Source organism: Mixophyes fleayi, chromosome 1 (assembly GCF_038048845.1).
Source record: "Mixophyes fleayi isolate aMixFle1 chromosome 1, aMixFle1.hap1, whole genome shotgun sequence".
In the NCBI taxonomy this organism is placed as follows: domain Eukaryota; kingdom Metazoa; phylum Chordata; class Amphibia; order Anura; family Limnodynastidae; genus Mixophyes; species Mixophyes fleayi.
The window spans coordinates 314556251-314572550 of record NC_134402.1 but is presented as its reverse complement, the minus strand read 5'-3'; the positions used below and the strand labels follow the sequence as shown (position 1 = coordinate 314572550).

The window sequence follows — 16300 nt, the reverse complement described above, 5'->3', positions numbered from 1 at the left end:
CAGGAACGCCACTGTCTATACTTACCTTTATTATGTTGTGTCACTTAGTAGTATAGATAGAGCGGAGTGCCTACAGGTGCCCTGGAGAAGTTTAATTTTTGATTTAGCAATACTGTTTATGCCTATACACTAAAATCGATTTAGTTAATTCTGAATACCCACTTGTGGTGCTTATGTATTGCTCCTAAATACTGATTGGTACTTTCCCCTGAATATTCATGTATGTATTTTGTATGCAACATTACAATGTCAAAGTGTGCTTTGCTGAATGACCTGAGTTTGACCTGTGAAAGTGTCAAGAGTCTTTTGAAAGTAATCAGGCCAGACAGATAACATCTCTGAGGTGTTAGAGAGTTTGTGCAAATAGCCTGACCAGCCAGACAGAGCAGAGGTGAGAAATCTTATCCTTTGAAATGCCAGGCATATATATCTCACGAAATAACAAATTTAGAAAGCCCTGTGTCATTCTGGGAAATGCTTTGACATTGGGAAAAGTAATCTCCAAAGTTGGGGGTGAGAGGAACGTGAGAAGGTTTAAATCTGCTGCCTTACCCATTAATGCTGTTCATTTTTATGAGGAGACCTATGTATCTAGGTTGCAATGTGAATCTTTCCCAAAGTGTACTCCTCTCACGCCAAGTCTTAAACTAGTAAGTTAGTGACTCTGGTTTAATTTCCTATTTTATTTCTGAACGTATTTGTGCAACTTATTTTGAATGTCTTGTTATTAACTGTTTTTTACTTAAACCTTGGAAACATTAAATACATTTAATCTAGCATATTCTCTGTGATTCTTTGTGAACTTGCAAAGTGAAGTAAGGCTTATGCTATATGTGTATGTGATTTAATTGTGAAACATTAATAAGTGGTTTTGGTGAATGCAAGGACTCCATAGTAAATCCTTCATGGTGGCAGAAAAGGTACATTCATTGGTAAGTGACTCCAGTCCCAACCAGCTGTTTCAGATTGCTGTATCTGAGGCAGGCTGGGCTTTCGTGACACCATTGGATAATTGTGACCGAAGTTTTACCATTAAAGCTGGTCACTCAATAATAAAAATACCAACCCCCACCCACCCCACAGATCTCAGTGTCAGTCACAGGACCGGCACTGTTTAAAGTATAGTACTTATTTAAATAATGGAAAAAAATGGATTCCAAACACACAGCATTTTATTAAAATAAATTAAAAAAATAGGCAGCTTGCCCATTTCATAACATTTGCAGCCAGCTCCAGTGCTAAACAGCCTAGACTGGTATCTACTGTAACAGGGAGACCACTAATGTGTGGTTCCCCATCTATAGTCAAAACCAGCTGCAGGCTGGTCAGAACAAGACTGATGCCTACATGAGGGACACACAGTTTTTATGCCTCCCATAGAGGCTAGTAGTCCTGCATTTAAAAGTTATTGTGCACTTCCCAACTCCCCTGTTTGGTGGGAACTGGGTTTATTTTCAATATTAGCAACTTTGCCACCCCAGGGATCCCAGAATAACAGAGTAAAACCAATGCAAAACACACAAACTACTTTAAATATACTTTATAAAAAGTCTCCCCAAACCCTCATTCACCACTTTATTTTATTTTATTTATTCATTCGTGGTCCATCATAGTCCAAATGGAAAATATAATGTTCCTTTCTTCTTTCTTTATCCATCGTAATCCAAATGAAAAAACAAACACACAGACCCCTCCCAAACAAAATAAAAATAAAATAAAAACATTCATGTGTCAGATCTCTACATCCTTTTTTTTTTTTTTAAGCATCGACCAAAATTAACTTGTAATTCTGATTGGGCAGATAGCCTTGCATGAAAATTGTCTAATTTAAAAATAATTATTTGACCTAAGGCAGCGAGCTCTGTATTCTGAGCACAAGAATAGCAGAGAAGGCATTGTAAACACACACATGCTTCTGTTAGTAATTACTTTTATATTCCCAGTAAACACATTGGAAGTGGACTCATTTAAATTTAATTAATGGAGTCCTTTAAACACTTCAAAAACACAGCATAATTGCAAATGATTTTGACAGACATCAGGGGGTAAATGTATGAAGAATCGGTTTCTGCAAGTTGCCGGAAATCGGCGACTTTCCAGGGTAAATTTAAAGCGGCGATTGCCTTTAAAAGCCATCGCCGCTTTAATTTTCCCCTGCAATGACTTGCAGAAACTGATCGTTCATAAATGTACCCCCAGGATTCTATTAATTTACCTGAAGGAAGTTCTATTCAACAAATGAAAAAACATACCCATGTGTAGTGGGAACACACTGACCTGAAAACAATTATAGAAAACACTAAAAGCCTTCTGTAATGATCCTATAATTTACATCTAAAATTCTCAAAGTAGCTATAGATATGTTGATTTTGGCAAATTCTTCTATTCCCGCTTACAAAATTGGATTCGGTATTAGACATAGATGTTAAATATAGTCTAGAACAATTATCATAGCCTGCTTTAGACACAGCAGGACTACAGATACATAGGGTTATCCAATCTTTACTAATTTATATTTATTTGTATTCCTTTTGTCCAATCTAATGAGCTGTACTAAACAGTATGTGGCTACCTTAAACATTGCATCAACTGTTTCAATATAGTTATTGTATCAGAAAGTGCCCCCTGTGTCCCCCTAAAATTTTAAAAAACAGACGTTTTACTTATTTATAGTCCCCAGCTCCACAAACTTATCTTGACTCTTCTGTCGGAAGACTGTGAGACTCTTAGAATCAGAACCAACCCCTTCAAAAAGTTTGGCCATGAATCCCATCCCAGTAGTCCTAATTAAGTTGCCACCAGCAAATACATACAAAATAGGGTTAATGCTGCTACTAAGAAACGCAAGGGCTGTGGCATTAGGTCTGGTTAACTGAGCTAATTTTCTTAGATTGCCTGATGAAGACAGTTCTCCAGACACCTGTATTATATTTACTACATGGTATGGGAGCCAGAAGAGGGCAAAGATAACTATGATCATGATGACCAGCTGACTTGTCTTATGTTTGCTCTGAAACATTGCACTGCGTAATCTTATTCCAATGCAGATATAGCTGGACAGAATGATCGTGAATGGGATAACAAACCCTGTCATGGTTTCAAATACATATTGAAATATTATATGTCCAGGACTGCTGTGAAAGGGTATACATTGCTGGTAATTGTTAGTGGTTTTTACTGCCCGGTAAATTAGCATAGGAATGGCTAACAATGATGCTAACACCCATATTGCCAAAATTATGCTCCTAACAACTGGTTTTGTTCTCATGGATAGAGAAGTTAAAGGTCTTGTGACGGCTAGAAATCGGTCAATGCTCATAAAAGTGATGAGGAAGATGCTGGCGTACATACTCAAGCAGCTAATGTAATGACACATCTTACAAATGATATTTCCAAATGCCCAGCTGCCAGTGGCCAGGAGATGGAGGAATACTGGTGCTGTGAGGATTACAACGATGTCTGCCATGGCCAAATGTGAAATGAGAAGGCAGGTGACTGTGCGTTTCTTCATTTGTGCCAACACCGTCCAGATAACAAATGCATTGCCTGGGAATCCAATGATGAAGGCGATTGAGAGGATAGCGATGCCGAGACTTTGGGACAATCCAGAAGAAGTCCCTGGATTCTTAGTGGAATTTGTAAACGATGAATTGAGAGTGGTCATCTCTCCAAGAACTGTGTACTGTGAATAGGAAATACAAAAACAAATATCAATAATTAAATCAATAATGATATTACATGAAGACATGCATTGATTATTTTTTGACCTGACCTTGCTATGTAATGGAGAGCAGATATATTGGACAATAAGCATGTGCATACTAGTTTAAGTCAAGTCAACCCTAGCATTGCATGGCAGAGCTAAACTTATTTTGCACCATGCAAGATGGCTTGCTTATAACACTTATTTGGAAACCATTCACCACTAATGTACTGACGTATTTGCAATATGTTTGTTCACAGGGATACTGTTTTCACTGTTTAATTTTTGAAAGCAAATTGTATTTTTTTCAGTACAGATATATACATTTCTTTTGTTGTATTTTTATTTTAAGTTACATACAGAAGGAAACATTGGCAACTATTTTAGAAAAACATATTTTTCAAAGTTTCTCAAAATATTAATTTCATGCAAATAGAGCAACCCTATGAACTTACGCCAAGCTTTAGTATGCTAGTTTTCCAGAGTATAGGAATAATAAATATGTGTACTTTTATAGAAGCTTTGATATGGCTATAATAGTCAGAAATAGGGTAGGATGGATTTTTTTTTAAGCAACAAAAACTTTTATGAGTCTTAACTTACCAGAATGTAGAGATCCAATATCAACTGGATCTAATAGGAACTAATAAGCCTTTCTGCCACTAATGAAATGTCATAATGATTTCATGACATTAAGTCACAAGATTTTCCTTTCTAATGTAAATGCACTGTGTACTCCAATAGAAACATGCAGTGATTGTGCAGCCAGTAACCAAACAAAACAGTTCTTGATCCTAAAACTGGTGAATAATATCCTGAGAGAAAGGGGTATATTTACTAAACTGCGGGTTTGAAAAAGTGGAGATGTTGCCTATAGCAACCAATCAGATTGTAGCTGTCATTTTGTAGAATGTACTATATAAATGACAGCTAACCCTGGAATTCAGTGAGGGCACCGTTTTCCCAATCGCAATTCCCATCCTTATTGGAAGTTTATAAATGACTGTTTCAGGGTATAAAGGTGGGGCAGCATATTGGCTAAGTGGTTAGCACTTCTCCCTCACAGCGCTGGGGACATGAGTTCAATTCCCGACCATGGCCTTATCTGTGTGGAGTTTGTATGTTCTCCCTTTGTTTGCGTGGGTTTTCTCCCAGTGCTCTGGTTTTCTCCCAGACCCCAAAAACATACTAGTAGGTTAATTGGCTGATATCAAAATTGACCCTAGTCTCTCTCTTTCTGTCTGTCTGTGTGTGTATGTTAGGGAATGTAGACTGTAAGCTCCAATGGGGCAGGGACTGATGTGAATGAGTTCTCTGTACAGTGCTGCGGAATCAGTGGCACTATATAAATAAATGGTGATGATATTAAATATTCTATATCATTGAATTGGATGGTTATTTATAAATTGTCTAACACAGTGGTTCCCAAACTTTTGTAGTTCGCGGCACCCTTAGAGTCTCCAAATTTTTTCAAGGCACCCCTCAAAAATAATTACTGAGCAGTCCTGTTTTAGAAGTAGTTGGGTCAAAAAATTATAATAAGTATTTAGGTCAGGACAGAAATACTTATTTAGTTGTATGCAAAAATGCCCCCTCTGCATCCAGACACACTGCCCCCTCTGCATCCAGACACACTGCCCCCTGTCACCCTGTCCCACCTCCTCTGCCCTCTCTCATGATGTCCCCCTCCTCTGCCCTCTCTCACGATGTCCCCCCTCCTCTACCCTCTCTCACGATGTCCCCCCTCCTCTACCCTCTCTCACGCTGTCCCCATCTCAGCCCTGTGTCCCCCTCCACTGCCCCTCTCACGCTGTGTCCCCCTCCACTGCCCCTCTCACGCTGTGTCCCCCTCCTTTGCCCTCTCTCACGCTGTGTCTCCCTCTACTGCCCTCTCTCACTGTGTCCCCCTCCACTGCCCCTCTCACGCTGTGTCCCCCTCCACTGCCCCTCTCACGCTGTGTCCCCCTCCACTGCCCCTCTCACGCTGTGTCCCCCTCCACTGCCCCTCTCATGCTGTGTCCCCCTCCACTGCCCCTCTCATGCTGTGTCCCCCTCCACTGCCCCTCTCATGATGTCCCCCCTCCACTGCCCCTCTCACGCTGTCACTCTCCTGTGTCCCGCTGTCACTCTCCTGTGCCCCGCTGTCACTCCTGTGCCCTGCTGTCTGCCCCTCTGTCACTCTCCTGTGCCCCGCTGTCACTCTCCTGTGCCCCGCTGTCTGCACTGCTGTCACTCTCCTGTGCCCCGCTGTCACTCTCCTGTGCCCCGCTGTCACTCTCCTGTGCCCCGCTGTCTGCCCTTCTGTCACTCTCCTGTGCCCCTCTGTCACTCTCCTGTGCCCCTCTGTCACTCTCCTGTGCCCCTCTGTCTGCCCCGCTGTCACTCTCCTGTGCCCCGCTGTCTGCCCCTCTGTCACTCTCTGTGCCCCTCTGTCACTCTCCTGTGCCCCTCCATCACTCTCCTGTGCCCCTCCGTCACTCTCCTGTGCCCCTCTGTCTGCCCGCTGTCACACTCCCTCTCACTCCTCTGCACCGCTGTCCCCATCCTCTGCCCGCTGTCACGATCCCTCTCACTCCTCTGCCCCACGCCAGACATAAAAAAAAAAACAAAGAACACATCAACTTACCAATCTGTCGGGCGCCGGGACCCAGCAGCCTCCTCTCTCCCGCAGCAGCTTGTTACTGACGTCCATATTCAATGACAGCTGCGGGAGAGAGGAGGCTGCTGGGTCCCGGCGCCCGACTGATTGGTAAGTTTAGTTTATGTGTTCTTTGTTTTTTTTTTTATGTCTGGCTCGCGGCACCCCAGTGACAGCGCCGCGGCACCCCTGGGAGCCGTGGCGCACAGTTTGGGAACCGCTGGTCTAACAAATAGAAGGCCAAAAGGGGAAATAATATTGTGCTACTATTCCTTTTTTCAATTTACAAGATGTATAGACAACATAAACATTTTGGGCCCGAGTCATTAAGAAGAGCAAAGCAAAAAAAAGATTAATACCACTTTCATACTGCCGCCCCGGCAATATCCCGGGTTGTTAACCCGGGATATTGCCGGGGCACAGGGCAGTATAGATAACAAGATTCCCGGGTCGGGCGGGTTCATACTGCACCTGCCCGACCCGGGTGTTAGAAAAAAAAAAGTGTTAAAAAAGATTTTAATTAAAAAAAAATACATAAGAAATGTTTACTTAACTTATTTTCAGCCAGCGGTGTCTCCGGTGCGTTGCCGGCTGTCAGGGGGACCTCTGGGTACTAAAATAACGTAATTTCTAGTCCATTAGAAATGACATCATTTTAGTACCCAGAGGTCCCCCTGACAGCCGGCAACGCACCGGAGACACCGCTGGCTGAAAATAAGTTAAGTAAACATTTCTTATGTATTTTTTATTAATTAAAATCTTTTTTTTTTACTTCACAATTATTTTTTTTTACAGTATGAATGGTGAGACCCGGGAATTACACGGGTTGCACCATTCCTACTGCAGGCGAGCGGGGTCCAACACGGGAATTACCCCTCGCAAAATCCCGGGTCTAAGTCCCGGGATTTTAGACCCGGGATTTTGTGGTTGGACTATTCATACTGCACCAAGACCCGGGTTTTTCAGCGTGCCTCTGCAAAAACCCGGGTTTTTGGTGCAGTGTGAATGGGGTATAAGTTTGCTCCTGGACAAACCATGTTACAATTCAAGGGGTGCAAATCAGTTTGTTATTTTTGCATGTAAGTTAAATACTGGTTGTTTTTTCATGCAGCACACTGAAATTTAACGTGGTCTAGGACATGCTCTACCCCAACTATAAATCTGTCCCCGCATTTTAAATTTACCTCACCCTCCAATGCAACATGGTTTTGCCCAAGTGCAAAGTTACTCCTTTTTCATGCTTTGCTCTCCTTAATGACTCAGGCCCCTTGTCTTTTAGTTGCATTACACCAGATAGTCAGAAAACCCACCTCTCTTCCTTCAAAATTCAAAAACTGTAATGGCATGTGTTTAACACATCTCTGTGTCAGGCAAAGTTCATACATCCAGGTCCATTAGACAGTTACCTAGGACGCTGAGTTAAGACGACACTTAAAACACTGCAAGGGTGACAGCAGCGTCTCCACACTTAGCACTGGCCACTGCTGAGGAGAAACAGCAGCTTCTTACCTGTGAAGTTGCAGGTAGCTGCTCCTTCATGCAGTGATAGCCTGGCAGTGTGGTGCTCCGGTTTCCTCCCACACTTCAAAAACATACTAGTAGGTTAATTGGCTGCTATCAACATTGACCCTAGTCTCTCTCTCTCTTGCTCTCTCTCTGTCTGTTTGTGTGTATGTTAGGGAATTTAGACTGTAAGCTCCAATGGGGCAAGGACTGATGTGAATGAGGTCTCGATACAGCACTGTGGAATCAGTGGCGCTATATAAATAAATGATGATGATGATGATGATGATTCTGTCACAGCCAAGTGGCATGCTCCCAGTCTGACAGAGGAGAAGAAGAATCAGCCTCACCCCCGCTCCAGGGGAACACCTGAAAAACTCCCGCGGGTGGTGCTTTTCGAGGAGAATATCCTGAAAGGCCGGCCATGCATACAACCAACTGTATAATAATTACCTAATGTTTTCATATTGATGGAGTCTGTAGCGGTTGTATTATGGCTTACACTGTGTGCATTAAGGTTGTCTCTCTTTACACACAGAAGGATATATAATATATGTTCTGTGTGCATATTATATTCATTTCCCCTTTTTCTGCATGTCAGTGCACAGTACTTAATAAGGGTGAAAAGTAATTGTAATAAGAGCAGTAGGAGTACTAGAGAAGTAAGGAGAAAAAAAGCAGTGCTTTATTGTGATGAAAAATACACAAAGGGAAAACGATCTGGTTAATCTCGCCCCAATTTCTACATTCTCCTCCCCTGAGATGGCAGATTCTCATTTTCACCATACCCAAGCAACTCAAGTAGCTCCAGTGACTCTTCATACTCCATGCAGACATCTTTGTCAACAGTGGCACACTAAATTAACACAAAATCTACAAAAACTTTCTCGTAAAGATGAACGTCACTGGCGTAAATCTTGTACCGCTAATGATTTCAGCGCATATACAGCTATCTACCACTCCTAGCGAAATGCTCTGTACACTGCTAAACAAACAATATTCTTTTGTTAACGAGGTGGCCGGCACTACACTTTAACGTCATTGCGAGTTGTAATAATGTTCACTTAAAGCGGCAATGTCGGGACCCCGCAGGTTAAGTGTTTAAACACTAAACCCGACATTGCCACTTTAAATGAACAATATTACAAGTCGCGATGACGTCAAAGTGTAGTGCTGGCCACCTCTTATTCGGAATCAGTTGCGGTCAGCATGCTGGGGCCATTGGAGATGTGCAGCATCGGTTTTCAGGTAAGTCTATTTATATTGAAATAGTTTTTTCTTACATTCGCTTTTTATTTGTAAGTGTCTTCGGTGATTACCACCGGGTAAGGGGGCCCAGGAATGTCAGGTAGACCACACTTCTGAGGCCTCCGTCCCCAATGAATCCTCTGCTCTGTGCTGAAAAAAGCAAAGCAGAGGCTTGTTTTGAGAATGCGCCCTTCTGGCAAGGGAGAGAATCACATTGCTGGGCCTTTACCTGAATTTTGCTATCTGGCTCGGTGGAGCACTGTACCATGCCTGGGCGGTACAATAGATAAAATTAAGCCATTATCCCCATCAGTCCCTAAAGCTCTTAGCACAAAACAGTGCTTTACATACTATGGGCCTGATTCATTAGAGAACGTAAATGCCGTTATATGCTGTATTTGACATGAAATTGCATGCTCATAAATGGACTATACAGCACTGATGCAAGTGCATGCAATTCATCTACGAACGCAAAGTAACCTTCTAACAGCCTATGATTTCAAGGGTGGAACAAGGGAGGGAAGGGGCATATGCATATATACCATCTTTTCGGTCTTACTCTCTGGGAAATCCCGGATGGGAGGTGATGTGGGAGGATGGTAGGGGGCGGGGCATGGCGAATGATGTGATTCAAGGGAAAATGTGTCAAGGAGACTCCCATCCTGCTTACTTCACAAGGAAGTGGGCAGGATGCGAGAAAATTGCTTGTTCTCCTAGACATTCCAGGAGTATGGGAAAGTATATGCACATATGTGCCTAGTCAATTTACAGTAAGGGCATGGCAAGGTTGAGCGTAAGCACATCAGTCACATTCAAGCTCGGCATCTCTGATTTTCAGCTGTATCGTTTGCCCCCACTACAGGGCAGGTGTAAGTGCCAACTGATAGTGATGACAGACACATATGAATGCCAGAACATGTGTTTGCAATTAAGAGCAACTGGTGAAAAGCATATTATGGACAGTAAGCACTAAGAACATCCTGATATATCCACTTCATGTTGAAAAAAATGGGAAGAACTTTTTTTAATGCTTTTTCATTAATAATTATATTATTAACAGGTACTAATGTATTTAATAATTGCTTTTTTTCTGTGCATTCTGGTGGGACTTTTTATATACATATGCACTGTAAGTATCCTGCAGCGTGTTGTGTCTGTCTGCATACGGCAAGTGCCGTATAGGCAGAGCTTACTTACACACATCTTCAGCTAGAAACGTTTCTTGAGATCCTGTTATTGTTCAATACGGCATACCTGCATTATTTCTGTTTTTATAAAACGCAAGTTGCATTCACTTTGCATTCCTTAACGAATCAGGCCCTATATATATAATTTCTATATTATCATTTTTTATCAATATGTTCAATGTACCCTAATGAATTTTCATCATACTCAACAACAATTCACAGCGATGATTTCTTATTTTTGTCTTCTTGTAATAACTATATAACTTAGCTGGGTGATGAGTGAATACCTTGCAATATTTTTCCATTGAACTATTCTGCCTGCAGGACAAACATATATGATTTCATCAAATAACAAACCAAATCAAAGGAAAGCATTTTAAACACAAATAAGAAAATACTAACACACAATAAGAAGTACATGTATAATAATTGTACACCATTACCATGTAATATAATATCTGGAATACAAATGAGGGGCCTGATTCATTAAGGATCTTAAATGAAGAGGATTCTTATTTCAGTCTCCTGGACAAAACCATGTTATATTGCAAGGGGTGCAAATTAGCATTCTGTTTTGCACATAAGTTAAATACTGACTGTTTTTTCATGTAGCACACACATATCAACTTTAAATTTCAGTGTACAAATAAGCTATCAAGTATTTGTGTGCTACATGAAAAAACGGGCAGTATTTAACTTATGTGCAAAACAGAACACTCATTTGCACCCCTTGCAATGTAACATGGTTTTGTCCAGGAGACTGAAATAAGAATCCTCTTCATTTAAGATCCTTAATGAATCAGGCCCGAGGTCCTTAGTGCACATTTTAATCAAGTTGTAAATGTTCATCTAACATGACAAGGTAACCTTATTCAGATGTGTACCTACACTAATAATCTAATCCTGGAACAGAAAAGTTCCTTGTTTGAGTATTTTGTTTTGGGTGGGGCGGACACTGTGGGTGAATTGCAAAATACTATTTACGGCTGTGTTTTCTGATGCTTTTCTGCAGTGTTATTTATAACTGTTAACAATGGTACAATGAAGGAAGTGGTACATTTCATCATAACTGTAGCAGTGCTTATTTTCTATGTATCACTAATACTTATAATAGAAGCATATCAATGAAATATTGGAAATATAGGGGTGAAGGATGAAGGCAATTAGACAAACGAGGAAAATGGGAAAGAAACTTAAATGGTGATTATATAGGATGTGAATGCTATTGGATGAAAATGTTGTATAATGTACTAGTCAAAAATAAATATAATGGACAAACAGCCCTAATATTCCATGTAAACTGTCACATTTCAAAACAGTTCCAAAAAACCTTAAAGTGTCTATATAGTTTTCTAGGGTGGCTGAGACTGTAGAATCAAAAAGGAATAATATAAATTAATAGATATGAACTGGAAACGTGAGGGCCTAGGGCCTCATCTAACCCAGCATCACACTTTTTAAATCTAGTAAAAATACACTACTAAAATTAAAAAAGTGCTATAAACAAAGGGGACAAATAGGGAACTCAAACAAGGGAAACTAATAAATGGTAGAAGCCACTAAATAAGGGGTGTACCTAGCTGAAGAATATCCTGTATATAGTGCACATCAACAATACAAAAATAAGAATATAAGTTCTAGGCATATATTTATTTATTGTAACCAATGGTTACAATAAATAAATAAAGGTGTCTTCTGTAAAATAATTAGTGGATTAGTGAGTGTCTATTAATTTATGTAGCTTTGTATAGTGCGACAAAATGCATTTATCTATGTACTTGAAAAGAAATCGTGAATAGTGGTAACATTTAATCGGTATGGGTATTGGAGAAATAAGCTATATAAAGGTGTATATAAAAATATATTTTTATATATATATATATATATATATATATATATATATATATGACAGTTCCAGGGACTCTCTGTTGTTTGATAGTTTCATCTGGGCCCAACACATCGTTGCACCACAATCCCTAATGTATTGTGGTAGGTTCACACTTTATGTATGTTAAATTTTCTAGTTTAAGAAATATTAAGTTAGATTAAGTCCAGAGTATAGAAAATAGATAGGGAAAATTTTGTGTGCTGAATAAAATCCATTGTTCTGTGCAGAAGGACAGTACTGAGAACAGGGACATCTCCAGGCCAAACATTGGAAACCCTCTATTTCCCTGGAAATGATGGTGAATGAAGGAAAGGAGTTGGGACCAATATTGATTTAGGCCAGGGGAAGTTTTGTAGCTCTCAGATTAGGTAACAGCCTGATGCTCAGATTATAACTGTGTGCAATACATGCATTACAAAACCGTTCTGAACACATTTGCCGAAAATGAGGGTAAAATGACATGACGGGAATAGCAAATTACATTTAAAAACAGTTCTTGGGACTAAAATTGTTGTTCGTGCCAGAAAGACTAAGATGATAATTTATGAAAGTGCAAAATTGTGGTCCTGCAGAGCAATTTTATTTCTGAGCCACCATGCGCTTATTTTGCAGTGAATGTACCAGGTATAAAAAGGAAAGCTAACGAATTGCAGGTCAAGATTACAGCATTTAAGGAAGAACATAATTTTCAGAAAGTAAAAGTCGGGCTGATTAGCGGGCTCCTTGCTAAGTGCAGGCTTATTAATGCAGCCATTTGAAAATACATTTAGGGGTGTGCGCCCTGTTTAGCCTGAAAGCAAATGTTCTTATTTTTAATACATTGTTATAGATGGTAGAAACAAAGCTTCAGTCTATACTTTCTATACTTTAGGACTCCCTTTGCACCTTTCAGAACAGCATGATGGTAAAAGTAAAGAGAGACAAAGGGTTTGGCAGGCTCAATTGACTTTTACTTTACTAGTCCATGAAGATCTAAGAAAGCAGTAATATGAGGTAGCAACATTAGAAAATATGAGGTAGACTGGCAAGTACAGTAACTGGGGCCGTGATTAGTTACAGCTTTGAATGTCAGTAAGACGATCTGAAAATAAATTCTCCGGTTTATACATTACAGGAAGTGAAATAATGGTTTAATGTGGAAATAGCATTTGTTGGACGATTAGTAGCCATCTGCAATCAGGGCGGCTCCTTCTCCGGAAAAATTTTCTGGATGGATTTGCACTAATCTTCTCACAAGAACAACTATAATATTTTGGGTTACAGCACATTTTTGCATGTTGCACCACTAGTGCATTTTATATAGACATGTATTATGGGCAGCATGGTGGCTCAGTGGTTAGCACTGATTCCTTATGAGGGCCTTATCTGTGTGGAGTTTGTATTTTCTCCCTTTGTTTGCATAGGTTTCCTCGGGTGCTCTGGTTTCCTCCAACATTCCAAAAACATACTGGTAGGTTAATTGGCTGATAACAACATTAACCCTAGTCTGTGTGTGTGTGTGTGTGTGTGCTAGGGAAATAGGCTATAAGTGCCAATGGGGAAGGGACTGATGTGAATGACAAATATTCTCGTACAGTGCTGCGGAGCTGGTGGCGCTATATAAATAAATGGTGATGATGATGATGATGTATTGAATTTTCAATGTTCTTCTTTTCATTAGAATTCCATAGTCACACATGTACTATTACTTACTGCCTCAGACATGGTGCCACAGTCCTCTGTCAGTTGGTTATATCCTGATGAGTAAATGTAAAAGGTAGTTAGCAGTTTATTTAAAACGGAGACATTTAAGGGTGAATTTGTTCTGTACTGGATCAAAATATATATATATAATTATACATTCCACGAAATGTATCTGCATATTTCCCAATATTTTAAAATATTTTCCAGGGCTGTGTTGATGCTGAACTAGTGCATCAAATCACATTGTCCTCGATACAGACTAGTCAATCTTGATGCACTACATTTCCTATCATGACATGTTTATGTCATTTTTTGCATATTAAAAACACCACATTAGTAAATATTAACTTATAAAGCTAAGAGAATAAGAAAGCATAGTGCAAATGACAGGGCCATTACGAGGGCAGTGCGGTCATACAGAGCACAAGGCAAAGGCGGCACTTTGAAATAAAGGGAAGCATGAGTGAGGTTTCGCCAGGTGTGCCGAGAGGGAAGGGGTGGAGCAGGGGGGCCCTGGCTTGCCAGTGTAGTGAAAGGAGCCACCCAATTGGTGTGCTCACACCCCCTTTGGCAGCTACGGAAGTGGCACCATGAAGTTGTTGTACCGAGGCCTGAAGTTCCTCTTGGCGGCGCTGGATATCTCACAGAGATATAAGTAGATGCTCACAAGCTGTGAGTATGGTACCTCTGATAAAGAGCTGTGGGTGGCCATGGGTATCTACATATGCCCAGAATTTAAAATAGTGGAGTGCTCTAATAGAAGCACTGACTATATCAGGAATGATACATGGTTATACAGGAATAGTCTGAAATTTGTCGTTGTGGACTTGGGCTACTTTTATACTGTTACAAAGTGTCAGTTTGGTGTGGATTTAAGTTGGGACTCAAAATTCAGGCCAGTATTGTGGAGATTTATATGTCCCAATTACAGAGTCAGATATTGTGAAAGGAGTTCCTCAATTCTGCAGTATTACTACAGTTCACTTGTTTATTCAGTCCTATGTTCTGTCTGCACTTTGACTGGAGAGACACTGGGGAGTAAAGAGAGCTAGAGGGAGGGGGTTTGGAAAGAACTTGGGGGGAGGGGCTAGAGGGAACCAGGGGTGGAGGAAATCAGGGGGAAAAGCAGCTCCAAGGGTAATGACAGAAGGAGGACATTTTATTTACTGGGGGGGCTGGGGTGTTGCCTTGTCACTTTATGAGGCACAGATCTGTTCTCTGGTTACTCAGCTTCAGATGTGGAAGGAAAATGTGGCTGAGGAAATGCCGCATTGAGGCAGTGGTATTCTCCTCGGCATCAATGAGATGTTGAGCTCACAGACACAGACAAAAGGTTTATGAAATTTAAGCAGTTTTGTTCCTTTGTAAGTTGTATTTGAATGCATGATGCAGGTCATATGATGGCGTTGCTGTTTAGTAGGACACAGTTTTTCATTAAGTTTGATTTTTTTTTTTCTTCTTAACTCGATGCTTTGGGTGAGGGAAAATATGAGAAGATGTTTTCATGTGAATTTAGTGCATTCATCAAAACCAAGTTGTAACAAACACTTTTTAGCCAATTCATTTCCACCAGGCTTTTAATTTGGAATAAGAGACATATACTATTGTCCAAGATTTTTCTATGACTACCAGTTTATTGAAAACCTTCATTCCCTTTAATTAAGTTAAAAACCATTAGATATATTGGGGGGTCCAACTGTTGTCCCATAACATGTTAGATAGTGCTGCCTACATCCAAGGCAGTGTTCTTCTCCCTGGGAGATGCTGTCAATTGGGTGGCTGGAGTCCTGCTCTTCTCCCCAGAGCCGCAGCAAAGCAGGCCCAGTGCGCTGAAGTGGAAGAATCCGTTAGCCAGAATCTGTTCTACAAAACATAATTGTACTTAAAAACAAATTAAGCTATAAGAAACCACAAATTGGAGAATAGAAGGGGTCTGGGGGGGAGGAGTTGGAGTGTGGTCTAGTGTTTGTAAACTATGACACCCACCAAGATGCGGGGGCACCATTGTTCTCTCTCACCCATTTATCATGATCAGATTTTTCAATTGCGGGCATATGAAATAGCATATGCCTGGTTTACACCAGGCATACATCACTTACACTTATGCCCATGTTTGTAAGCATTTGCTTGGTTTACATAATACATATAGCTATTAGGCATCAACAAAACCTCAAACATGTCTCTAACATAGAAGAAACAACTCCCCATCTGATGTACGTGATTAAACATGCTTGAACTCAAAAGTGTAAAATATGCAGCAGCAAGGTAGAAAGCATCACACAGATCTTTCACAAACAATCACAAGCAGTTTGCTATTGCTGCAGACCACCATAATCATCAACTGCTGTTTGCACCTGCCTTGACTACCGGAAATAATGTGTTCCAGTCTGCATCTATCCGCAATTACGCAAACGTGGCCTAGCTGTAGCCAAACTACGTTAGAACTCGCC

The 16300-nt window shown here is 40.7% G+C and overlaps 1 protein-coding gene across 3 annotated transcripts in view; it reads right to left on the bottom strand.

The window, feature by feature from the left end:
• Positions 1-1150: 1150 nt before the first annotated feature.
• The window catches only part of LOC142158342 (leukotriene B4 receptor 1-like), a 24134-nt gene continuing 8984 nt past the window's right edge, over positions 1151-16300 (bottom strand). For 2 of the 3 annotated variants that reach the window (XM_075212229.1, XM_075212237.1), the window contains exons 2-3: positions 13860-13903; positions 1151-3682 (exon numbers count right to left, since the gene is read on the bottom strand). In XM_075212229.1, coding sequence (XP_075068330.1) covers positions 2660-3682; positions 13860-13871 — 1035 coding nt within the window. In that variant the 5' untranslated portion in view covers positions 13872-13903 and the 3' untranslated portion in view covers positions 1151-2659. The remainder of the gene's footprint in view (positions 3683-13859; positions 13904-16300) is intronic. The other variant, XM_075212246.1, reaches the window with a different exon arrangement.